The sequence below is a fragment of the Mustela nivalis genome (genome assembly GCF_964662115.1).
Source record: "Mustela nivalis genome assembly, chromosome: 11".
Lineage (NCBI taxonomy): Eukaryota > Metazoa > Chordata > Mammalia > Carnivora > Mustelidae > Mustela > Mustela nivalis.
In genome coordinates this window covers 78,203,441-78,230,638 of record NC_139030.1, presented here as the reverse complement: position 1 = coordinate 78,230,638, position 27,198 = coordinate 78,203,441, and the positions used below count along the sequence as shown (strand labels likewise).

The 27,198-nt window shown below is 42.0% G+C and overlaps 1 protein-coding gene across 6 annotated transcripts in view; it reads left to right on the top strand.

The window, feature by feature from the left end:
- The first annotated feature begins 11,576 nt into the window (after nt 1-11,576).
- The window catches only part of DAW1 (dynein assembly factor with WD repeats 1), a 129,120-nt gene continuing 113,498 nt past the window's right edge, over nt 11,577-27,198 (top strand). For all 6 annotated transcript variants that reach the window (XM_082689978.1, XM_082689977.1, XM_082689975.1 and 3 more), the window contains exons 1-3: nt 11,577-12,067; nt 22,572-22,644; nt 25,802-25,946. In XM_082689978.1, the coding sequence (XP_082546104.1) occupies nt 11,626-12,067; nt 22,572-22,644; nt 25,802-25,946 (660 nt within the window). In that variant the 5' untranslated portion in view covers nt 11,577-11,625. The remainder of the gene's footprint in view (nt 12,068-22,571; nt 22,645-25,801; nt 25,947-27,198) is intronic.

The following is a 27,198-nucleotide window of genomic DNA, read 5'->3' as shown; positions in this document are numbered from 1 at the left end:
CTAATTAACCTTCTGATGGTGTCACCAGGTCCTCGGGTTATGGTACACAAATGGGATTCAAGGTTGCTCGCTGCTGTGGGTGATGGGGACACTCAACGGGCAGCAGGCAGGCCAGCCAGCGGTGAGAAGAAATCCTGTCTGGGCCATGTCTTACCTTCATTTCTGTCTCTACTTCACTCATTGCCCATGAAGCCAAAAGTGGAGTTGGTGGGCAGGAGACGGACTGACAGCTCCAGAGTGGGTTTACTTTGTTTTGTTCTTGATCGCCAAGACCCTTCACTCTGGGGGTGGGTGGGGGGGAGCTGTCTTTGGTAAGCACTCATGTGGACATAACAAATATTCTCACACTCTGGCCCCGTTCTGAGATGCCCATCTCTACCTTCGTCTTCTCTAGACTTCCTTGTCACCAAACTCCAGCATTTTCTTTCCAATTCCCTGAACCTTCTTCCTAGTTATTGTGGTTGCTCACATACCAGGCCCTCCTTCCCGCCCGGTTGCCAAATAGACTTTGAGATGAGCTGTTTCAAGTCCTGTCCTGAACGTGGATTTTCACTCCCCACTGTCCTTGTGAGTTACTTCTAACTGGAACTGAAGCTTTGCAGCTGTCCACTTCTAATGTATGAAGCCACATTTAAATGATGCTTAAATTTTTGCCTTCCTCAGTTTACTGGTGGGCTCCTCACATGGCTAGAGGTGTGGGCGGAAGAAACAACGTCACTGTAGCCATACAGACACCCTTGGGGTATAAACTTTGTTCATGCAACTGATTTATGCCTTCAGGATGGGCTCCTGCTGGATCCCATGAGTGCTGCTTGATCCTCCTGACTTAAAGCTTGACGAGCCAGGTATTATGCACCTCCATCTACAAAGCCAGCTGGTTTTTTGGTCAGGGATTTAGTCTCTGCTAGGGCTCCCGAGCAAGCCAAGCACTATCTTTCTAAAGAAGATGTACTTAAAAAAGAGGACATGGTTTGCTTTGAAGCCCAGTGATTTTACCTTCGTGGCTGTCCATAGGCTCTCTGTACGTCATCCTGAACATGCTTTGACCCTTAAGCACCAGGAGGTGGCGCTGTTTCCAGCGGGAGGAATTGAGAACACTCCTTTGGCCAGGCTTGCTCCAAGTCAGCTGCAGTAGAGGCTACTCAGTTAGAGTTGAGACTTTGAACTCAAAGCATACTAATAGTCCCACAAGGGTTTTTGCCTTTTAACTGGGTGGGGGGCAGGGTGCAACATCTTATTTTTCTCTTTGAAACTGATATCCCAACAAGCTTGAGAATGCTGGTCTCGCACAAACATCTGTAAGGTGGCAGATCCTTATATTTAACAGAATTTATCTTTGAACCACTTTACAGATGGATCATGGCAGGGTATCCTGCAGCTTGGTGTCATTACCTAACGAACCAGCGTCATCTCGTGGGCCAGGTGGTGGGCAGATGGGTAAAGGCGGCGGATGGCCAAAGTCCCTCTGTGCTATGGACTCTCAGTATTTCATCCTGCAGTGGTTACTGCCCCAGCCTGGTCAGACAGCCACTCCCAGATGTCTATCTTTGAGGGTGTGTTGCCTCCAGTCACTTTTCTTTCCAATTAATGATCATGCAGGAATTTATTTTGAACTCAAGGGATTAAAAACAGGGATAAGTTTTCCAAGTCCCTTGAGGGCTAGAAGAACAGATTTTGACCAGGGACTTCAGGCAGGTTGAAACTCCCCTGCAGAGTGGGTGAAGCAAGTGTGTGACCAGCTCTGCCACCATCAGAAAGTAGGGGATCGGGACACCGGCCCACAGCAGATGGCCGTGGAGGACGCAGTACTGTGGGCATTTTGGGTGGCCTGCATTCTGCTTTCCAGCGCCCATGAAGTGAGAGACCTCATGTGGAGCTCTATTAAAGCTGCTGCGGAAAAACTCTCCCTGCTTGCATGACTGAGGGGCGGAGCTTGGCAGCTGCAGCAGGTGCTTCGATGCCTGCCGGGCAGGACACTGATCAGCTCCCAGATGGCACAGGAGCCACCTGTTTGGTGGAAGTCAGGCCCCCCCGTGGAAGCTGGCTCGGCTCAGAGGTGACCTGCAGGCTCCAGCAGGCATGAGGCCACCTGCCAGGGGGCTGAAACAGAGCTGAGTGAGCCTTCCTGCCAAAGTGGCCATGTGAGAGTTTGGGAAATACAAAGACTTATCAGCTGATTCCCTTTGAAGAAGAAGAGGAAGGGGAAGTCTTTCAAGTGCTGAAAGTGTCGGTAAACGAGCTGGTATGGGGAAAGGAGGCTGACACATAGGTCCAGTTGGGGACAGCAATGTGGGACTGCAACAAGAGAGTGAAATAGATCAGAAAGGCAGGAGAAAAACTAAAGAACCTTTGAAAGAGAAGGGAGTGTGAGTGGGGTCACAGAAAGAGAAGGGAAGGAGTAAAGGTCTGGCCCCCCACTAATGATAGATCAGAGATGTGGGTTCTGCTACCCCTTCTGGCCATTACCCACAAATATTGATGCTCTGAGATGCTGGACAGTCCAGGGGTTTTAAGCTCTGAGGAAAAGAATGACAACAACGATGGCTATAGCACCATGGGTCTCAAGTTCTTTATTGTTGAAAGTATTTTTGCATATATTGCCACTGCAAACAAGACACAGTGAGGGCAGTTTGATTTTTTCCCTTTTCCATTTTGAAATGCCACCTGTTAGCTACCATACATGGAGTATGATTATCCCCATGAAGTCACAGTCCTGGCTGACAGAGAGCCACACTGTGGTCATGTTAGAGTGTGTCAGGCATCACAGTCCTGCTGGGACCCCAGATCTTGAGTCAGCACAAACTCCATCTCTGGGAAGTAGTTCTTCCTTCTTGGGGAAGGTGTTACATTCTTCAAAGGAAAAGCAAGAGAAAATGGAATTTTAGTTTTCTTTTTAAATAAAAAAATGTAGACTAAAAAGCAAAAAAGTCGGTTAAATAACATAACTATTTTAAATAGCTGTACATAGGGGAGCCTGGGTGATGCCATTGGTTAAACCTGACTCTTGGTTTTGGCTCAGGTCATGATCTCAGGGTTGTAGGATCGAGCCCCGATCAGTGGAGAGTCTGTTTATGACTCTCTCTATCTCTCTCTTTCCGACCCTTCTCCCCAACACCCCTTCCCTAAAATAAATAAATCTTAAAAAAAAAAAAATAAAACGACTATACAGTCAGAGAAGGAGGCTTAATCTCAGAGGCTCAGTTTCTCATTTTTAAAATGGGGACAATAGTCCTCACTTTCTAGAGGTTTTGTGAAGACTGAATCAGGTCATCTTTTGTGTAATACACTTAACCCAGTGTCTGGCACAGAGTAAGCATTCTGTCAATGTTAATTATTATTATTGTTATCATAGCTAGCATATTTGGGTGTCATTAGCACTGCGGTTCAAGCCACATGTTTTGATTTCTTACAGCATGATCCTAAGATCAGGTAGCATGATCGTTGTCTTATTATATATTTAATAATTGATTGTTTCTCTTAAATGTATTAAATTGCTGCTAAGAATATAGCACTAACACATAAGTAAAGTTAAATGCAATCAATAGAAGACAATAAGTCTAGCTCACCAATATTGAACATTCTTTCAAAGCAAAGAGAAACACACCTTTAAATGACAAACCCTCAAGAAATAAAATGCAAAATTATTTATTTTACAGGAATAAATAAATAAATAAAATTATTTATTTAAACAGGAATCAGTCTTGTGCACTGTTTTGGTATATCCAGGGAATGGTCTTCAAAGACGCGTTTCTGGAAGCCAGAAGAAAGGAGCGTACGCTTTAAGAGTGTGTACTCCTTTGCCCAACGACTTGGGCTCTGGACTTTGGAAGGCAACAGGTATTAGGGCTCATAAAGAACGTATGTACACTGCTGTCCCCTACTGCCAAGGAGGCAGCTAAATAACAATAACTGGATTGTAAGAATCCCTCAAAGTGGTCTTTATTCTGAATAGCGAGCTAATTATTCTGTGCATGTATGCTTCGCAGAGTTAGAGAGTTTAGTTGTAGAAGCAGATCACTGCAGGATGATATTTAAGGGAAAACAATTTTAGGTGCCCAGAGACTTTAAGGGCCATAAGAACACTCCCTTATATTTCCATCATTAAGCTGCACAAGAACCCCATGAGGCAGATACTATTACTATTCTCGCTGCAAGTGAAAGAATCCAGAAGTTCTAAAAGTGACCCTGCTCTAGGCGGCAGAACTGGCATTCAACTTCAAACTCCTCTGAGCCAGTTTTGCGTCCTTTCTGGGCCAGGATGCCTTCTTCTAAAGAGCACACAGTCGTCAACAGCTTCGAAAGTTTGAGACTCGGGCAAGTCTAACCTAATCATGTAACTCTTCCTCTCCCCCAGCCTCCCGTCACTTCTGCATGGAAAAGCAACTTGCAGGCAAATGTACTTCCCTAGCGTGAGCCACACGGGGAAGTTTAGGTGGGTCAAGGCTTTTGTGTGGATAGCATTGTAAGGATCAACCCTCCCTTGGGCATGCTCGGAGGACTGCAGGCAGTCTGGGCAGCACACTGAGCCTGGCCATGGAAGAGGAGTGCAGAGAAACCTAGCCCATACCCAGCCTGGGTTGGCCGGCTGTGGGAGCCTAGCCCCGGCACCCTGGAACCCTAGAGTGGTGAAGGGGCATCATTTGTAGTTCTCCAGCCCAGAGGTGACAACATTTTTATAATCTGTGTATAGGCATGGTGGGTGCTAGCCTGGCTCTGTGTGAAGCACTTGCTGGGTGTTTCCGTGCCTGTGGGGAATTCCCAAGTCTGGGTGGGGGGCAGGGGGTTACCAGGGCACTGACTCCAAACCAACTCCCTTCACCAGCATATTTAGAAAATGGCCCTTTCATCTGGGTAGATGGAGAAACATGGAAACGGTTTGTTACAAGATGTGGAAGGCTTACGGAGAACTCCTTTGGTGTTTTGGATCCAGGAAGAAGGAGACCACCCTTCTGTGAGATGATGCTAGAATCCAGCAAGCCTTGTTCCTGCTTTACTGTAATGGGTGGAAATCGGGAAGAAATGGAAGCCCAATATGGATTAGAGGGAACCCCCTTGTTTCTTGTGGTCAAATTGGCGAATTTAGATATTTGAAAATTCTCAGGACCCATGAATGGGTCGTGGGAGGTGATGAAGAAAGGGCTAGAGAGCCTTCCAGGATCTGCTGGCCTAGAGGAGAAAGAGCAGACGTGAGGCACACACTGTCCCGCTGGGGTCCAGAGCAAGACATGGTCTCATCGCAGCTCCTGGCTGCAGGGAGGGGGTGGGAAGCACCCTGGCAAGTGCGGAGGAGGGATTGCAAAGTAGGCGGGCAGGACCCAGGGTAACCATGACTGAGAATTCTGGGTCCTTCTCCACAAGACATGATAAGTGGCTATGAAATGTTCAGAATAAACTCTATTTGAAAAGGACAAGGCAAATAACAGTTCCGAATGCAATGAGGTTTTAAAGATGAAATGGCTTCCAGAGGAATCCCTGGATTGATCTGGATTTGCCGGAAAGTGGCCAGGTGCGGTCCTGAGAATGGGAGCTTGAGGCAGGAATGGCCTTAGTCCTGATGCGAAACCCACACCCACCCCATACGGCTGAACTGAGCCTGTGGCGAAGGTGATTGGAGCCTGGTACGACTTTAGAGCAGATGAGCTGGGAGTTTATCAGGTGGAAGGAATGACAGAATGAAAGCCCAGAGCGTGAAGAAGTTGGCGGTGTTATGCTGGAACTGAATGGAATGAAGGATGATTTGCCGATGAGTAACTCCGGCTGAGGACAAGTGACTTGCTCAGAGATCACTGATGGGAGGGCGGGGACTGGAACTTCCAACTCCCAGGCTACCGTCATTCACCAGCCTGGGGTTCCTCCTTTGTGAAAACACGCAGGCAGCACAAAATGAAGGAACTACAGCATCAGGAGGGAGATGAAACTTCTTATCTAGTTTTGGCTTTCATCCAATTAACACTGTGTTCTGCAGTCATCCTAGCAGCTGGTCAAATTGTTTCAGCTAAAACACTTCCCGTGCTGGGAAATCCTCAGTACTTTTTGAGACAGCCTAGCCCATTACTGGACACATGGGTACAAAGTTCTTTGTACTGAGCTGAAATCTGTCTCTGGGGATCCGGCTCTCTCAACCCTGCCCTCTCTCTGCACGTAATCAGCTACTTCCTCTTTCACATGGACCCTCCAAGTTCTTAAGCATCAGACACTGATAGAGGACCCACTGTGTATCAGGCACGGACATGGAAGGTGGTGTGAGGTCCGTAGCCGCTCCCCTCGTTTGAACATTCTCATGTCCTTACACAGCTTTAGTCTTCTTTGGACAATCTCTAGGTGTTGTTAAGATCTATAACCCTCTTGCCCCTTCTAAGTCCTCATGGGCCATTTCTTTAAGAAGTCAAATCTACTCGGATCTACAGACAAAGTAGTTATGTCTTAAGGAATGTAAGCTCGTTTTACTATTTATACTAATTATACTAATACAAACATAACTAGAAAGGTGTATCTATTGTCAGATACCATACAAAGGACTCCAAATTGCTTATACAGGGTTATCAGAGTAATTGTGGATCTAGATTATCAATTTAGATGAGAGCAATGGGCACACGCCCTTCCCCAATTTCAAACAAGCCACCTTAGGAAAATAAACGCTTATCACTGTCCTCATCAACCTTGATACTTGCAGAGTGTTTCTGAACAAGCCAGACTCGGAGATAACAACCCCATTAACTGGATGCCGGGGATCATTCTTATCTTTCCGATGAGGAAACTGAAGCCTTAGGGCTTCGGGACCTTGCCTAAGAGCCCAGGGCTGGTAGATGGCCGAACGAGGTCTCAGGTCAGGCATGCTGCTCTTCGTGACAGAAGCTACTGCAGTGGTCCTGTTAGTGCGGCCTGCAGGTCCCAGTAGGTGTACCTCAGAGACTGTAAATGCAGTCCTACCTAGGGACATGCCCCCCACCCATAAACACAATAGTTTCAAACCCATCTGAAGTCTGATCCTCTCTAGGAATGAGAGAGGATTATTGTTTTCAGAATTAGACCCTTTATACCTGAAACATGCCTAGCACTGGCAGGCTCTCTAAATATGCTTAGTGCATCAATTAGTGGCCCTTGGTGTTGCTGGTTTTCCGGTCCCAGATAAGATCAGGTACTCCACAGGTCCTTCAGGTAGGTGGAGGCAGGAATGGGAAGAAGTTTCAAAAGCCCGGATGCAGCCCCTCTGGGATGGCTGTCCTGGGGTCCCACCGCCTGGGAGGCTCAGCAGACCTCTCTCGGTAGTCTTTGAAAATTCAGATCTCATTCTCTGTACTTTCTTTCCAGGAAGCAACTGTGCCTCTCTTTCCTATGGACTGGGTGCCCCCGAGACTAGTGATTATAGGCTCCCATTGATGCCAGGGCTCTTTCCAAGAGGAACTGGGTCAAATGGGAGCCACCATGTCCTTCTGGAACTGCATTCCTGCCCATCAGTCTTGCCTCGGTGCTGAGCCAGATCCTCCAGGCTGACTCCTGCCTCCCTCCCTGCGTCCTTCTCCCCTCCTTGCCTCCCTCTCCCGCTTGGAGACATTCCCCCATCCGGAGCCTTCCTTCACGCTCTGATATCCACCGGTGTCTCTCAGCCCATCAGAGCCTCTGAAACCCAATTAGGTTGAGAATTCCAGTTTCTTCCCACACTGTTTCTGGGTCCTACTCACATCCTCGGATGTGACCAAGCCGCTTACTGTCCCTGACAATCAGGGAAGACTTCAGAATATATAAAAGGCCTGATGGTAGGGGCAGAGAGCCCACCTTCTCTCAGGCCTGGCCCACCATCGTAACATATTGTACCAACTGAGTGGTTTTCCAACTTTATTGTTCACCAGAATCACCAGAAAAGCTTGTTCAAACAGGGATTGTCGGGCATTCGCTACCAGCATTTCTGATCTTGTAGGCGGGAAGGTGTGGTAAGAATTTACATTTCCAGCAAGTTCCCAGGTGGGACTATGCTGCTGGTTCAGAGACACACTGAGAACAGAAACCCAGTGTGGCTTCGATCCACCAGACAGAATTACTTCGGGGGAGTCAAGTTAATGATACTAAATTTTTTAAGCTTCTGGATGTTCAAGGAAGGTGTCAGTGGGAAGAAACCCACAGTCAAATGTTACATTTATATATAAAAATCCATTATGAATGGCGATTGTTGCTCTAGTGAGTCAAGGGTCAAATCACTACAGAATGCAAGAATTGATGGAGAGTATGATATGACTTTTAGGAAGGTGTGTAGAGTAACCCTGTGAGGAAGTCATACCAAGTCTGCCAGACACTAAGATGAGCACCTTTCACTTGAACAATGTAATTTTGTTTTTGTAGATTTCTGTACAGCATTCATGGCTATTGGCCATGAATTAGCATGGAACAGACATTTACTCAGGTTGAGAGAGATTCATGCAGTGCCTTCCAGGAATGAGTACATGGTAAGTCAATTATGCATAGCTTTAACCTCAACGTAAGCCAAGGCCAGAAGAGAAATCTGTCCACACTCATGAATTTCACTTACTTCTCTTTGGATCACCACTTCATTTGCAGAGAAGCCTATTGCCTCCCGAAAGGGGGGGACTGAGGGGACTTACACTGGATACTTGTGGCAGGATTCTGGGCTATCAAGTCAGAACACTAGGAATCCCATCAGCAGAGACTATCTAGGTGTTAGGGAGGAAATGTGAGAGAACTTTGGGACAGTCGGGATGTTTTGACATCCAGATAAATTACTCTGAAGCAAAGACAGAGAGGAGGGCGCTGACCCCTAGTGGGGTTGGGGTCTGGGAAGATGGGACCCCAACACCAAAGGCCTGTGCCCCAGAGTCGGTACAGAGGGCCCTGGATAGGACGTGAAGGTGGTGAGGAAGTTCTCTAACTTATGTGGGAGAACTTGGCTTAAACTCTTGGAGTCAAAGGAAGGATGTCAAAAGCTGCAGAGCTGGATTTTTTTTTTTTTTAAGAAGCAAAAGGACAGCCTGTTAAAGTTTGGTTCATGGAAGTAGGAGAAATCCTTTACCTGGAACAGAAAGACAAGAGCCACTTAGGAAGTGCAGGAACTCCTGGAAATGGAGGGAGTGGTGATGATAGGTAGGTAACAGTGGTGGAGGCTCTTGGTCTCAACTAGAGGAAGATGGAGGTAGAATTAGAGGTGAAACAGGGAGTGAACTTGAACTTGGGGATCTCTTAACAAAAGTGGAGACAGATGATTCCGTGGTTGTTATCTATATCCTGGAACATTATGAAGCCTGGCTTGTTCTGTGGAAAACAAAGGCCACTTTTTATTGTGTAAGAATTTCAAACTTATGGAGAAGTTGCAAGAGTAGGACAAGGAACTTAAAAAGAGTCCTGTGCCAGGCTGGATTCAGTATTTTTCTCTCAGTGGCTTTATTGTTTCTTATTCATCCACGTATCCAAACACACACATGCACACGTGCGCGCACGCACACAAACACACACACACACCCCTACACATAAATATAAGATTTTCAAAACCACTATCTCTATCTCTAAAGAAATCAGTGTATTTTTTCTAAGAACAAAGACATTGTCTTATATAATCACAGCACAATGATCAAAATCAGGAAACTCACTACAGATACCATATAATCTAAACTACAATGTCTCATTCACTTGTCCCAGTCATGTCCTTTACAGATAATTTTCTTCCTGGTTCAGGACCCAGCATCACTCAGTGCATTTAATTGTTCTATGTCTTTAGTGCCTTTAATCTGAAGCCGTTTTCAGTCTTTATTTTTTTCTTGGCTTGACAGTTATTTCGTACAATTTCTGTAAGTTTGGTTGCCCTGATGTTTCCTCATGATTAAAGGGACAGGTTAGGAATTCCAGAGAATTCCTATCATTGGAAGGATAAGAATGTCCTTATCATTGCCTTGTATAACAAGCTATGAATGTCAGTTTGTCTCTACATTGGGGATGTTAACTTCTATCCCGATGGTTAAATAAATGGTGTCTACTGGATTTCTCCATTGTAGTTACTATTTTTTCGAAGGTCTCATTTAAAATGTCACAAGCATGGGGCGCCTGGGTGGCTCAGTGGGTTAAGCCGCGGCCTTCGGCTCAGGTCATGATCTCAGGGTCCTGGGATCGAGTCCCGCATCGGGTTCTCTGCTCAGCAGGGAGCCTGCTTCTCTCTCTCTCTCTGCCTGCCTCTCCGACTACTTGTGATTTCTCTCTGTCAAATAAATAAATAAAATCTTTAAAAAAAATGTCACAAGCATAAACAATAAATGGGGAAACAAAATCCACTAAAGACTTTGTTCTTTTTTTTTTTTTTTAAGACTTTATTTATTTCATTTGAGAGAGAGAGTGAAAGACCTGGGGGAGGGGCAGAGGGACAGGGAGAGAATCTCAAGCCAACTTCCTATGAGCAGGAGCCCAAGGTAGGGCTCAGTCCCATGGCCCTGAGATCATGCATGACCTGGAGATCATAACCTGGACAGAAATCAACACCTAACTGACTAAGCCATTCTGGAGCCCCAAGACTTCTTGTTTCTATAGATGATCCCTTCGCCCTTCCCCACTTAAACCTTTTCCAGAGTCTTAATGATTAGGGGAGACTTTGAGCTAGAAGGAATCTTACATTGCATCTGTTTTTCTGTTTCTCAAGTGTGGGATGCTAGGATTTTTATGTGCTTCTCATTTGTATTAGGCTTAATTTTTCCATGCAGAGGCTCTCCCATTTCAATGATCTCCCCAGCCTTCTGAGGACATGAAGAAAAAGGCTCAGTTGGGTGCTAGGTTGTCTTGAAAATTTCAAATAGTTAATGATGCTTCCCTACTATTTTGTAGGGAAGGCCTTTGGAAGGTCTTTGGTTCATAGTCTCTTGTAGGCAATAGTATAGGGTCATTCCATAGCATTTAAAAAATCGCATTTATTTTTACAGTTACGTACTGCTCCTCATTGGCAACTGGGCAAAATTCTAATTTACAGGATTAACAATAATTTTCTTGCAAGCTTGCATTTAAAAACGTGAAGTAAAATAAATGAGTCAATTTGGAGAATTGGCATGGAGACGATGAGGAGACGTGGCCCACAGTTGTGAAGACCACGGAGGAAGTGCTTACCTTTGGGGATATTCTGACTTAGGAATTTAGGTCAAATTCCTTAAAGGAAATGGACAGTCTGGCCCCACTGATTCTTCCAGGACCGTCTTCCTCACGGGAACTGGACTTTACAGGCAAAGAACCGACTCTGGCAAGAAACCGAATACGCCACAAAAAGGTCCGGGGAACCATATACCCTGGGTGGACAGTACCCTGTGGACTCCAGGTGACGGGCTTCTGAGGCACCTGCCCTCCCGTCCCGCCTCTGTGGCTCACTAGTTGGGGGTGGGTGGGGGTCCTCACTTTTTCTGATGCTGGATTGTTGCATCCGTGAGAGGGGGCGGGAAGAAATGGTGCGCCGCTCAAACCTCTGTTAATCTCTACAGCTACGGGTGTGTAAGGCACCAAGCGCAGTGCACCCCACAGCATCAGGAAATGTAGCCTGATGCATTGTGGTCCTAATTCTTTTGTGGGAACAAGGACAGGGCATGAGGAGAGGCCCGGAATGGTGACCAGGAGGGGACTTTTCTTCCGTCCCCTCTCCTTGGAAACTCAATGAGCCACAGCGTGCGCGGCCGGCACTCCGTAGAGTGCTTCGCCCGTTGTGAAGAGAACGGGAGGGGACCCCGTCCCTGCGCAGCCCTGGCAACGACCGTGCAGACGGAGCGAGGGTGGCAGCGCTCTCTTCAGCGACGCGCCCTGGAGCCCCCGCCCGCCCCTACGAACAAGCAGGCAGGTGCGGACACCCGCAGGGGCAGGGCGTGCTCCCTGGCCGCGCCTCCCGGGGCGGACGCCCCCCAACCCGCCACGGGTCGCCCGCGCGGCAGACCGCACCCCCGAAGTCTGCAAGCCCAGCTCCGCGCCCTGGACGCTCGCGCATGCGCGCCGAAGCACAGCTGCTGTTTGGCTGTTTCCATGGCTACGAAGAGCGTTGACCAGGGGTCTGGGAAGGAGAAAATGAAGCTCAAGGGCCTCCTACTCCGGTATTACCCGCCAGGTAGGGGCCGGACCTCCTCGGTGCTGGCGTGGGTGCTGGGCTCTGGCCTTGGGAGGCTCCGGGGCGGTGGAGGGTGCGGGAACTCGAGGGGTCGGCGGGGTCCCCTAGAGGGTGATCCATGTCGGGGCCAGAGAGCCGGGCGATTCCCAACAGGTCCCCTCGCTCCTTTGGTTGCTGAACACTGTGACTCAAAACGTTTAAAGTGATTTTTTAGGAATGCTTTAAACTTTGAAGTTGCGGAGTTATAATGCTTTTCTGGCTAGTTAGGAATGGGGCGGATGGGGAGGGAGAGGTGGTGATCAGTGATGTCCCTAGAGATTGGTATCCGGAAGGGAAGGCACTGACAAGGAGCACATTGCTTTTTATTTTAAACAGAGCAGAACGATCAAGTCAAGTGTGTTGAGTATGAAAAGGAAAATGCATATGCAACAAAGCATATTAATTGAGTGTCCACATTCCAGACCACGCTTATCAGTTGACCAAACACATTTATTGAGGGCCTGCCACCAGGCGCCCTGTGCCCCAGGGCTTTCAGCTTAAAGGTCACAGTCCTTGATTCCAATGAGTTGAGGAATTTCAAAATACACCCACAGTACCCTGTAGTTTTAGAGTGGGACAAACTTGTCTAGTTGTCTTGCTTCACAGGTGAGGACATGGTCACCTTTGAAGAATGAGTGAAGACCACTGGTCACCCAACTCGTTAGGTACAGAAATAAGGGGAGAACTCTTTGTTCCAATTCAGAGCTCACTTTAAAAATAAGAATAGGGGCGCCTGGGTGGCTCAGTGGATTAAGTGTCTGCCTTGGGCTCAGGTCGTGATCCCAGGGTCCTGCGATGGAGCCCCTCATGGGGTTCTCCGCTCAGCGGGGAGCCTGCTTCTCCCTCTTCCTCTGCCTGCCGCTCCCCCTGCTTATGTGCGCGTACTCTCTCAAACAAATAAGTTTTAAAAATCTTTAAAAAATAAATAAAAATAAGAAGAATATAAAATTAAAAAGTCTACAAAACTTGCCACAAAGCAGTAGATGACCAAATATCCTTGCGGGATGAGAAGACTGGGCTTCCCTGCAACAGGAGGCCTGGCATGAACTCTCACCCATGTGAAGTTAACATCTGTAGTAAAATCATAACTCATTTCCTCCCTCAGAATTACAATTAAAATAACACAAAAAGGCCCTAGATGTGAGAGGTAGCACGTGGGAAATTGTAAATAGCTTGTTCTCTCGATGGATTCACAACTTTGGCTATGCTTGGTGTAGGCTGGGGCTGGTTCCCATAAATAGATGGGCATGTGAATGACTGGCTTTCATTCGTCCCTTTGCTGTGGAGTGTAGGTTAGGAAGATGAGCTCTGGGATCATAATATCTGGCTCTCACAGTATACAGATTTTGTAGCTTGGGCAATTTGTTTCAATCCATCAAGTCACACGTTGGTAACAACGCCCATCCTAACCTGTCTGTTGACCCTTTGCAGCTACTGCCCCATTTATCTCTTTCCCTTCAGAGCAAACCTCCTTGGAAGAACAGCGTCCCTATTTCTTTTCTCTTCCGTCTTAGACTCACTCCTGTCGTGTTTCCACCCTCATGGCTCCCCTGAAACTGTGCTCTTCAGGATCCTCAGTGACCTCCCAACATCACTCAACTCGCTGGCCGCCTCTGCCTCCTTCTTGTCCTGACCTGACAGCAGCATCTAATGCATTTGACCACTCTGTCCCTTGGCTTCAGGACACACTGGTTTTTTAATCCCCCTTTATTGTGGCTTCTTCTTCATCCATCTTATTGGTGTCTCTTCCTTCTGATCTTAATGTTGAAGTGTCCCAGCACTCTGTCCTTGGACTTCTCTATCTATACTCATCGGTTAGGTGATCTCATCTATTTTCTCTGTTTAAAAACCTGAGGGAGTAGTCCTGAGTACCTCATGGCCTGCCTGATTGTTCACTTGGATACGCAATGTATGTCTTCTGCTGTTTTTTTTTTTTTTTTTCTGAGCTCTATCTCAGGGGAACGTACGTATGTATTTCACCTGGTCACCCCAACTTAAAAGAAAAGCTTCCTGAGGTCCTGGACTTCATCTATTTTGTTTATTAGTGCATCTCTAGCACTTAGAGTAGATGGAGATGGGTCAATAAAGATGAGCTCACATATTTGTTGAATAAACAAGTTTAATGAGATAAGGTGTGTTGAGTAGAATGCTTTCAGCTCCTTTTGAAGTGGGAATAGGTGAGACAGATGATCTGTAAGATTCACTCCAGCTCTGAAAGTCCAGAATTCCAATGGCAATCTCCCATTCAATAAGGCTTTGGACTTAAACTATTGCCTTAATGATTATCTTGTAATGAAGTCATATCACTTAGCATGTTAGATCCTTAATTTCTGAATTCCAGTCTTTGGTGAGCCATGCATTATATGCAAGTTTCCAAGGTACTACTGAATAGCAGGTGGGTGTTGAAATAACATTATCAAGGAGGAAAAAAAATCACTCACCACTGAATCATTCTTGTGTTACCTTTATCCCTTCTGCAATTTTGTTTAATCTCTTAGTCCCCAGATTTCAGTCCTCCTACTTTCTTTTGAATAGCATATGGGTCAGGAGCATCCCACCGTTGGCATCCATGGAATTTGTCCCTCTCCCTCCGAAAAGTACATGGCAGTAATATGGCTAATCAAGCATGGGCATTCTCTTTTTATCTCATTCATTAATTCATAAGCTCTTCACGAAGAGTAGGTGTTGCATACGTGCTTTTCAACTGACTCAGGCATGACAGTCTTTGTCTTTTACTTCTTGTGTGTAGGCCCCTAGTGTTTTGGGCCATGAGAAGGAGTTAAGTAAACATTAATTAGACTCATTAATATTCTGAGCACTCTAAGGGTCTTTGTTGGTTGAATGTGATCAGAGTAAGGAACACATCTTTTGAAGCTTAGTCTTCTAGTACATTGCGGAATTTGCGGGGGAGAAGTTTCTTAAGTGTTCTTGGGAATCCTACCTACTGCAAAAAAATTCATGGAGAACATTAAGAAACTCACCCGTGAAAGCACTCACATTCCTTAAGTTAATCTATAGTCTTTACTCCTAGGCTCCGCTTGGTACCTGACTCCTTGCATTCCTAGGGTCAATCGGTTACATCCCTCACTCCTCAGGCCTCGCTTAGTACGTGACTCCTTGTTTCTGCTGCATGGCTCCCCACACTGTGGGCAATGATCAATGAAGAACAACATGTGCTCCTGGGAGCATCTTTGTCTGTTTTCTACTTGCGTTCTTCACTATGCACGACCCAGCTTCTGTCTCAATACTGCAGCTCAGTGGTCATGGGGAGGGTGATCATTTGACCTTGATGTTTTTTAATAGCAGAACCGTCCAATGCACAGGTTTCAGATTTTGCACTTTGTTTTCTAAATCCATCTGTATAGTAACCCAGCTAATTTTTAGTAGTTGACTTTAAAGACTTTCAACACTTTTTATTTTATAAGAAACAAGATAACCGTGAAAAAAAGAATGCAGTATTTTGTGAATTTGCTAAAATTATTTAGTGCATCTCCTTAGAATAATGCTAATTCTTTCCAACCTTTCTCTGAGTTACAGAATAAGATTATATAATTTACCCACTGTTTACACATCATTTATTTAGTCAACTATTTATCGAATGCCTACTTTCCTTAAGAATAAATAGTGCATATTGAGTACTCATATATAATGCAAAATACTTAAAATTACAGAACAGGAAGGAAGCAGTCCTTAATGATAGTGATACGTTAAGCTGATAGAAACTTCGTATGTGGGACACCTGGGTGGCTCAGTTGGTTAAGCAGCTGCCTTTGGCTCAGGTCATGATCCCGGCGTCCTGGGATCGAGTCCCATATCGGGCTCCTTGCTTTTCCATCTGACTCTGCCTTCCACTCTGTCTGCCTGTGTTCGCTCTCGCTTGCTCTCTCTGACAAATAAATAAAATCTTAAAAAAAAAAAAAGAAACTTCGTATGCTATTTGAGTTTTCAAATAACCTTATGGAGATCTTGATCTTTAGGAGCTTATATGTTAATAATGTTAATCTCTATCATTTCTCTCCCTTTTCTTCCATGTTCTAATTTTTCTTTCTCTTTTTTTTCTATCTTAAGAGTAATATTTACTTTTAACAAAATTCTGAAAAATACATAAAAGGATAACTAAGAGCATGCTCAACCCACTGAAGGTATGATGGCTTTTTTTTTTCCTTTAAAGATTTTATTTATTTATTTGACAGAGGGGAGGGATCACAAGTAGGCAGAGAGGCAGGCTGAGGAGGGGGGGGGGAAGCGGGGGAAGCAGGCTCCCTGCTGAGCAGAGAGCCAGATGCAGGACTTCATCCCAGGACCCTGAGATCATGACCTGAGCCAAAGTCAGAGGCTTAACCCACTGAGGTGCCCTGGTATGATGGCTTCTTGAAGGGAGCCACCTGACATGTCTACCACCAGTAAGAACTCAATTTCCTCAATCTGGCTAGTATTTAGTATTATCAGTCTTTGCCATCTATGCAATTTTGATGAGTAAAAATTATATCTCTTTTTGTATTTTGTATTTCTTTTCCCAGTTAAAATATGGGGAATATTTTATTTTTGTCTATTTATTGACCATAGTCGCTCTCTGTTTGCAAACTGACCTTTCTTGCCTTTTGTCCATTTTCTTTTTAAAAATCATTTTTAGGCTTCTTTATAGTAAGTTCTTGAAGCTTTGTATTTATAGTTGAAATTTTTTTGCTGATTATCATTTATCTTTAACTTTGTGGTATCTTCTCCTGTATAGAAGTTTCAATTTATTTCAGACAAAGGCATCATTTTTTTTTTCTTTTTCTTTTTTAGGTGTTGAGTTTCACATCATGCTTAAAAAGGCAATTGCTGGGTGCCTGGATGGCTCAGTGGGTTAAGCCCTTTGCCTTCTGCTCAGGTTGTGCGTGATCTTGGGGTCCTGGAATCGAGGCCCACATCAGGCTCTCTGCTCAGCGGGGAGCCTGCTTCTCCTTCTCACTCTGTCTGCCTCTCCTTCTACTTGTGCTCTCTCTCTCTGTCAAATACATAAATAAAATCTTAAAAAAAACAAAGCCAATTGCTTACAATAAGTTGTAAATATATTATTTTGACCATTTTGTTTTGTTTTTAATATTAAAATTTCAAATCAATCTAGAATATATTTTTGTATCTTGTGTGGTAGCAATCCAGTTTTATGAATTTTTCCAAAATCCAACTATTATATCATTATTTATTGCATAATTTATTTTTCCCCATTAATTTCAAATATTACCTTCAGTTTATTTTTAAACTTCCATATATAGGTGATTCTTTTATGTTGATCTAAGTCACACTTATGTTGACTGGAGTCACACTTTTTTGTTTTACAGTTTGTTATAATATATGGTAAATTTTCAAATTCCAAAAAATAAAGTCATTATAATTACTTTAATTCATAGATTGATTTGACATGTTTATAATATTACATTTTCTCATCTAGAAATGTGTGTCCTCATCACAAAAGAAAAAGTTTTCTTTTATATTCCATAGTACAGCTAGGCCTTGCACATTTCTTGTTAATTTTATATTTAAAAGTTCAATGCAATTACAGATGTGATCTTTCCTTTACTTGAACCTTCCCTTGTCAATGCATCTAATTCTTACTACTTCCAATCTTCACTTTTTGAATTTTATTTATTTTTCTCTAAGCCCTTTTAAATCTTTTCTAGAACACATGACATATAAATAGGTTTTAAAAAGATTTTCACAATGTTGTAATTTTTTGAAAAGGTTAGTTACAGTTGTTTGCCTGTTGTGTCCGGGTGCTCTGGTCATTAAAAGCACCTGGAGTGATTTTTTGGTTCTAATACCTTATACTTCATTACACAACAGCTGCTTGGGTTTACCTACTTAAGTTGTGCCAAATCCATGCAGCATGACCGTGTTGAGATGAATTCCTCCCAAGAGTGCAGTTGTGCTGTCCTGTGAGTGGTGAGGTCTGACCCTGGGAAATAAGCTCTGTAGGAAAAGCAGGATGAGGTGGAAGATCCAGGACTTGTTTGAGGTACTGGTGAGATACATACGCATCTAAGAAAGCAGAAGTCTAGACAGGAGAATTACAACTGGTAATTATTGGCATACTGGTGGTAATCAGAGCCATGGGTATGGGTGAATTTATATAGACAAAAAAAAAATGTAAAGTGAAGAGAGAATTCCTAGACCCAAACCCTAATCTAAATCAGTATTTAAAGGTCTGCTGTAAGAGGAGGAATTTGTAAAAGAGAATGAAAAGTAACAAAGTAGAAAAAAAGACAGATTTCATAAAAGCCAATGGATAATTGTATCTGAAGAAGGAGATTTGGTCATAGTGTTGATTATTTTGAAAGCCCGTGTCGTAAAGATAAGGACTATCAATTGCATTAAGCATTCTGGGGGTACTCATCCAATCATCTGTCAGTTAGCTCGTGTATTCAACAAGCTCTTTTTGAACAGTTCCTGTGCACCAGTTTCATGGTAGACACTAGGGATAAAGAGAAGACAGACCCAGGAGGGCATCGTCTGGTGAGTCAGATGTGGAGAGGTTGGAAAACAGAAAGATCATAAAGACAACGGGGAGGGGCAGACCCCTCTGAGGGAGAAATGAAGGCCAGAGAGGGGAAGGTGTAAATCTATTTGACAGTGTTGCTTGTACTTGAAACTGGCCAAATCATGTGATTACTGTGCGTAAATCATCACGACTCATTTCAAGGAGGATATCTTATACTTCCTCCTGGAAGTGTAAAGAAGCATATGGTTTTCTTCTCAAAGATGTTACAGTCTCACCAGAGAGAGAGGGTATAGATGTAATTTAAGTAATATAAGGTGACTATGTGTCACAAGGCAGTGTTTGATTATTCACCAGATAATAAGAAATACTTAATAAGTTTCTAGATGCCAGGGGCTTTATGTACATATTATTTAATTTCAACCAGAAAAATGAAAGCATTATCTATAAATGAGAAGACTAAGGTATAAAGAGATTACTAGTATCATGAAATAAGTAGGGACTTGAGCTGGAACTCAAACCTGGATCTGTTTGATGCCACGTACATGCCTTTTCAACTCCACCTCATTCTATCTCAGTGGTTCAGTGCTCTAGAACATAAATATATTTTTGATGCAATTTCCTACTTTCTATTGGTCTAAAATGCTTCTGGAATTACATCTGTTATATCAAATATATGATCTTAGGGGAGCGATTCTCACATTGTAGGAGGACCCTTGGGGCTCTTGTGCCTTTTCAGTGGGGCTTCAAGGCCAAACCTCTTTCCATAGTAACAAGATACCACTTGGATTTTACACGATGTTGACATTTGCATTACTGGTTACAAAAGCACTGGGAAGTGAAATCTTTGAAAATTTAACTCCACGTCAGGAGGTGGCAACAAACTTTCATACTGGTGATAGGACAAAAACCCTCTCAGTTTCACTTAGGAAAGCCCTTGATGAAGTGGTAGAACTTAATAACATAGTCAAATACTGACCTGGGAGTACTTGCATTCTGCCTGATGAAATAGGAAGTTCTCATTAAGTACTTCTGCTGCACAGAGATGTTTGATAGTTGTTTTGAGGAAAACACTTGTATGGTCATGTGAATGAGAGATGAACCAGCCATTTTCTTCATGGAACACCAGTTGTACTTGAAAGACTGAAAAACAAATGCAGCTTTCAGACTTGGACATTTGGAAGACATTTTGTTTGCAAATGAGCAAAGTGAGCCAGGAACTTTGAAGGCAAACTGTCAGTATTTCTTGCCAGTGATAAAATTTGAGCCTTCAGGCAAAAATGAGAATTTCAGAAAACTTGGATCTACCACCATGAGTTGGGCAGCATACTGACCCTGAAAGAGTTTTCTGATAATAGATATTGGTAGTGATATTAACAAATGTGATTTTTTGGGGGGATATTGTGTGATGATATATGTCAACATTTAGAAGATGTGTATAACTCAGTAAACAAATATTTTTCAGATGTCTGATGCATGATCTGAATATTTTTCAGATATCTGATCAGATAAATCATACATGAATAAAAGATCCTTTGAAAGTGTGAGATAGACCAATGGATTTTAATATAACAGAATACGAAGGATTAATTGATGTGGTTTCAGATTCTATATTGCAACAAATCTTTAAGAATTACTAGTTATTGAGTTTTAATGCAGTATTAAGGAAGATTATCTACAATTACCTGGAAATGCAATTAAAATAATTTCTTGTTTTCCAACTACATATCTGTGCATGACCAGATTTTTTCCCCTATACTTCATCTGAAACTGTGTAGGAACCACTTGAATGCAGAAGCAGAGATGAGAATCCAACTGTCTTTCAATAAGCCAGATATTAAAGATACGTGCTAAAGTGTAAAATGATGCTACTCTTCTTATTTTATAAACTGTTATGTACATTAGCATACTATGACTTTATTATTATTTTAAAGCAGTTTAATAAATAATTTAAAAATTTCTCAATTTTAATATGAAAAATATTACAAAAACAAAAACTCTTTGGTGTCCTCAATAATTTAAAGAGTATAAAGTGGTCCTAAGGCCAAAACTTTTGAGATCCATTGGCCCATATTTATAGAGGTAGTACAGTAAAGTGGGTAAGAGACTCCTTTTATTTTTTTTCTCCTAGTAAATTATCTCTCTGTTGTTCAGAATGAATATTATTCTATTGATCTGTCTTCAAGTTCACTGATTCTATCCTTTGTCATCTTCATTCTCCTACTGAACTTATTTAACAAGTTTTTCATTTTGCCCATTGAACTTTCTCATTCTATAATTCTCATTTAGTTTGTTTAAAAAAACTTTTATTTACCTGGGATTATTTTATTTTTTCATTTGTTTCACACGAATTTGTAAGTGGTTGTTTTTTTTTTTTTTTTTTTTTTTTTTTTTGAACTTTTAACTTTTTATTTTTTATAAACATATATTTTTCTCCCCAGGGGTACAGGTCTGTGAATCACCAGGTTTACACACTTCACAGCACTCACCAAAGCACATACCCTCCCCAATGTCCATAATCCCACCCCCTTCTCCCAAACCCCCTCCCCCCAGCAACCCTCAGTTTGTTTTGTGAGATTAAGAGTCACTTATGGTTTGTCTCCCTCCCAATCCCATCTTGTTTCATTTATTCTTCTCCTACCCACTTAAGCCTCCATGTTGCATCATGTAAGTGGTTGTTTTTAAGTGTTTTCGACATCTCCTTTAAGGAGGTAGTCAAATAATCCCAGCATAAGATTATTTGTGTTTGTCGATCATCTTTCTCTGGTTCTTGGTGTGATGGGTGTTTTTTTAAATTATATCCTGGGTATTGGGGTCTAGTGATTGTCTTTTCCTGTTTATTGTATCCTGGACATTTTGGTTCTTACATTAGGAGACTCTTGATCCTATCTGAATCTACTTTGACAGGCCTGTCACCATGTTTAGATTTAGCATAGAGGTTCTGTCTAGCTTGTGGGCTTCAGTTCCAATGGCAGCTTAAGTTTATGAGCCCTTGCAATGTTATTCTGGTCTGCTTCATTTTTCTGGTGCTGCAAGGTCTCCGGTTCTAGCTGGTGCCACCTGCAGGGTAGAAGGTACTTCCCAATATGCCTGCTCTCACTGAATAACCTTCCAGGACAGTGTGGGGGACAAGACTCTAGTCCTGGTGACACCATTGGTTGAAAGGCAGGAAGAGACCATTTCGGTACTTGGTTGTAGAGTGGGGTCCAGTATATCTCAGGACTTCATTGTTGTCCCTTCTAAGGGTGGATATGGCTGCCCAACAATGACTTGGTTGTGAAATGGGTTTTGAGTGATCCTGGGACTTCCCAGTGGCTGCTAGACAGATTGGATAGCCCCCTGGGGCCCCCGCTGAGGATGTTAAGGGGGCCTGGGTCTTTGTGGCCAGGCTACTGCAGGCAGATCAGATTACTGCTGGGGCCCAGCTTTGCAGGGGGACTGGGACAGGATTTCTTTCCACTGGGGGATTAAACTGCCTAAGGATCCCCAGTTATGGAGCAGTGTTTAGGGTTCCCCATTAGTTCTTTGTCTGACTTCCCTTTGTCTGGTCCTTTGGCCACAGAGAGCAAACTTTGCTATTACTTGGTTTTTGTTGTCTATGCTTTTTGGTGGTTCCAGGCAGCAAGTTGCTCTGGTTTCCAGTTTGGGGGTATATAGGTATATAGGAGATAAACAGAAAATCCAGGAAACTCATCACACTGTCATTGCTCAAGTCCTGAGACCTCTAGCCAGTCTACCCTCTATCCAACCTTCAATTATTTTAACATTGCTTGTTGAGTAATTTCAAGGGTGTGTAGCTGTATTTAGAGGAAGCACTAGGAAAAAGTGAGTTCACACTATCTTGTTTTAGAATCAGACATCACTGCACATGTTTTATGCAGAGAAATTCTAAAAATTAAAAAAACAAAAAAATTATGGCAAAGTACATTAATTTTTGACATTGTTGTCATCCTAAGTGGTTTATAACATGTTTGTTTATTTTTATAGGAATTATGTTGGAATATGAAAAGGGTGGAGAATTGAGGACCAAATCCATAGATTTGCTCAACCTCAGTTCCAGGTAAACTAGCTACTCAGTGCAACCTGGGTTTCATATCCAGATTTTTTTTTTACTGGAAAATGCTGACCCAGGATGATGTGTGGATGAGCTGCATGAACTTAGATTGCTAGAACAATGTTCTAGTGGTGCTGTATTAATTCCTGCTTGCTTCAGTGAGGTCTGCTTAAATGACTTGCTGGGTGGGGAGGGGGTGGGAAAAGGGTAGTCAGTCTGCCCTTTTCTTCACCTTAAATAGACCTGTTTTTATTGTTTTTAATCTCTTAGTTTAGAATAGTTTTAGAAAACTGGGAAGACAGGAGTTCCCACATACCCCATGCCCTGAATCTTTTATTATTAACATCATGCATTCGTGTGGTACATTGGTCTTAACTAGTGAATCAGTACTGAAACATTCTTGCTAACTAAAGACCATATCTTATTCAATTTTCCTTGTTTTATTTTATTTTTTTCTATTATCTCTTTCTTTTCCAAAATACCACATTTCATTTCATTGTCAAGTCTCCCCAGGCTCCTCTTGGTGAATGATCTCTCAGACTTCCCTTCTTTTTGATGATCTTAACATTTGTGAGGAATACTGGTTATTAGAATATTAAGAAGACAATGGAGCCTGTTACTTTGCTGGTAGATAAACAGTTCACAGGACTGATTGCATTCCGTCCTCTTCATTAATTGTCATGGGGCAGAATTAGGAAATCCTCTTATGAGATCATACTGCCCAGAATTCATCCTCTTTAGGAAATCCTATGCAAAACTAAAAAAAAAAGAGAGAGAGAAAGAAAGAAAGAGAGAGAGAGGAAAAGAAGAGAGAGAGAAAGAAAAGAAAAAATAAAGAAATCAATTCTAGGCAAAACTCCACTTTGAGAAACAGAATCAGATTAGTGATTATCCTACAGAAACCCATGTTCAGATAAAGTAAAGATAGTTTGAGTGGGAGAAAATTTGCAAATAGAACAAAAATACCATGATACCTGTTTCAGAGTTGTTGACCCAGAGAAATAAGGGATTTCCCATTGTGACTGTCCTCCTCCTTTGTCATGATTATCGGGGAGGGGAACAGAAACCGAGAGCCAAGGGACCTCTCACATAACTGTAGTTAAATAGTAGATGAGCTGCTCTCGAGTTTTGAAATGAGCCCAAACAACATGGCTTCCCAGAACTGTGGCCACTAGAGAGGTCTGGAGCTTGTCTGAGGGTGAGGACAGGGAGTGGCTCGGGTGGTGATGGTTTACCTTGAGTCCTCTTCTTGTTCCAAGTGACTACACAAAGAAGGTATTCAATCGTTTGTTGTTTAACCAAAGAATAAATAGTGGCAAAGATAATGCCATTGAATTTCATATGGAAGTCATTGTTTTATCTATTTTCAGGGAAGACAAGGTCTAAGATCAAGTCAGGATTGTCAGTTATTTTTGTAACTGGCACATGTTACTGATTATGCCAGCGTGTAGAAAGTTCCTTTGTTAAACATTCATTAATTGAGTCTGTAATGAGGTTATCTGCATCTTCTACATGCAAACCTCTAGGTTAGGGTCAATAAGAAGCTATAAAAAGTCTTAATCCTGACCCCGGTGAATGTGTTTTCCAGTTTGAGAAACAACTTGTACTGAGTGAGACATTATGTGAGTGGCACAGATTAATGTTTATATGAGAGAATAGCTTTCAGCTAGAGAGGCAGAAAAATACAGATTTTATATTTAAAAAGGTATAGGTCCTTAGGATGCAGTAGTCATGCTTTGTAGTATATAAATGCCAAGTTAAAAAAAAAAAGTGTATGGATATTACTTCTGGTTCTGCTCAAGAATTTAGAAGAATTCTGCACATAAAAATATTTGCACAATAGGGGACATTCTGGAGTTACTATATTGGAAAGGAACAATTAGAATTCCACAGGCTTGGGATGTACAGATTAAATATCTGTAAATCTGGTGAATATCTGGTGAATTTAGATCTTGCTGGGAAATCTGTTTTGATTTAAAACAATGGTTGGAAACCTTTCTAAGAGGCATTATCATCTTAATTCTTAGGAAACTATAAGCCCTTGGACAACTGACTCTCTAGAATTTATCAAAGTCATCATTATAAACTGCCTCTGATTCATTTCTGATCTAAATATTCATTCTGATTCTGATACATTGTATTTCTTGAGAGCAGGGACTGTGTCTTTTACCCTCCCAGGGCCTAAGCAATAGTAGGATAAATGTTAGTGGGATGACTAGTCTTCCAGCTCAGTCCCTTACGTGGACGGGAGCTCAGGAACTGTTTATTTATGAAGAGGAGAGGCTTGCTTATCTGAGTTTGCATTTCTGAGAACCAGCTGCTGAGAGAGAGGTAGGAGAGGTAGGTGGGTTATTGAGAAGTGACATTTGCGACAGACAGCTGATGAAGCAGAATTTGGCATAAGGAGCCAAAATGACCTATTTTGGTTGCCTTTGTGGTTTATAGACATTATTCTTTGTCTTGAACAATTATTCCAGACTAGCAAAATTAATCAGCATTGCCATAGGTTATTTGAATATTGGGGGAAAGTTGAATTCATACTTCTCAGAGCAGCTTTTTTTTTTTTTTTGAGAACGATGCTATAGTCCATATGAAATATTAATCATCATCGTTCTTTGAATGTCCATTTTTCTCTTTCCTTAAAAAATATTTAAAACTTAACCTTTCCAAACCTCAGTTTCTTCATCCCTGAAGTAATTATGATAAAAGCATTAAATCAGGGGGTTGTTTAAACAAGAGAGCATATATAAGGTACAAAATAGAGTGGTACCAGGAACATTCTGTACGGGTTCATTAAAGAGACAAAAACAAAAAACAAAAAACAAAAAACAAAAAACAACCAAAACAGGAAGAAAATAAAGAGCTCATGTGCAGAACCTATATGCACTTGGGCTTCTCAGATGAGCAAATAATAATTCTTGCACAATTTCCACAGGAGAAGACGAGGTTCATGACGGTGCATTCTGAAGAACCTGAGCTACTTTTCTGCAGGCTTGATTTTACTGATTTGTATCCCCCACCCCCAAAATCTCCTAGTAAAGCTATGGTGTTTTGACATTCTGTAGATGTGCTTCATAACACAATGCAATTCTTCCTGCAATGCATGTCTATGCAAATTTTGGCATAGAAAAAAAGTAACTCTTTTTTTTTGTGTGAATTTCAGCACTGATGTCAATGCCTTAGTAGAAGAAATACAAAAAGCAGAGCCTCTAATCACAGCTTCACGATCAGATCAAGTAAAGCTTTTAATACAGAGGTTACAAGATAAACTCAGACAGCACAGCAACCACAAATTTTATCTTTTTAAGGTAATGAGTGTTTTAAAAAACTAAATAGAAGAACTTCAATGAATTAGTTGGTATCCTACCAATTTGAGACAAAATACAGGTTATATTTTCTCTTTCCCTCTGTGCCTTACATATATTTGCTAAGAATAAGTCTCAACAGATGTTTGTTTATTGACTGACTGAATGAAATTCTAACGTTTATTTCTTGAGAAGTTAAAGAAAGATTTTTTAGTAAGTTTGGCTGTTCTTTACAGTGTTAAGCTTAAACGATGACCATTAAGGTTGTCTTAAGCTATTGAAGAATTAGATTTTTTTCCAGTTGGACTAATACCAAGAAGTTGTATTTCACAGTACATCAATAACTTAATATTTTCTGCTTCCATGTGAACTAAACTGTATTTCAGTAAATTATTTATTGATATTACTTCTATAATAATTTAAATGCAGTGCAAATGTACCTATTTTTTTTTTCTAATCAGCTTATACTGGTTAAAGTAAAAATATCACAATTATAGTCAATTATTCAGGACATTTTTAGTTTTTCTTATTTATTTAACAATATTTAATAGTTTATTCTAGTATTGCTTCATATTACACTGATTTTATTTTTATGATTTAAATAAAACTATAAGAAAATTTAATTATTATTTAGATAACTAACATATCCTATCTGAAAGAAAATATTCAATCTTTTGTAGGCATCCCTTCACTGTCTTATTGAATGATTAAGAAATTATTCGTATGATACTGCTTTGTTCCAGGAGGTGGCACTGTTTAACTCCAAATATGAGCTCTATAACTCACAAGCCCTTGTAATTTATCCTCCAAAGGGAATATTTTTGATAGGGAAAGGGGACAGTATTAATAATTATACTCCTGCAGTAGAAATAACTGGGTCTGGCCCAGCCTTGGCAATCACTTTATCTTTAAACACACTATCCAATTTATGTATGTTCATTCAATAAATATTAAGCATCCACCCTGTGCTTGACAATGTGGAAATTGAAAGATAAATAAAATAATACATATCTTGACTCTAGGAAAGTTTAGGAGTCCAAAAGTAATAACAAATTGTAAAGTCTATATTTAAAACATATTTGGTATATTTCCTCTGTATACTATTCATGCATATTTACAAAACCATGTGCAGTATTTATTTACTTATTTTCTTTTTTTTAAAGATTTTATTTATTTGGTTGGCAGAAAGGGACATAGAGAGAGAGGAAACACAATCAGGGGGAGTGGGAGAGAGAGAAGCAAGTTTCTCGCTGAG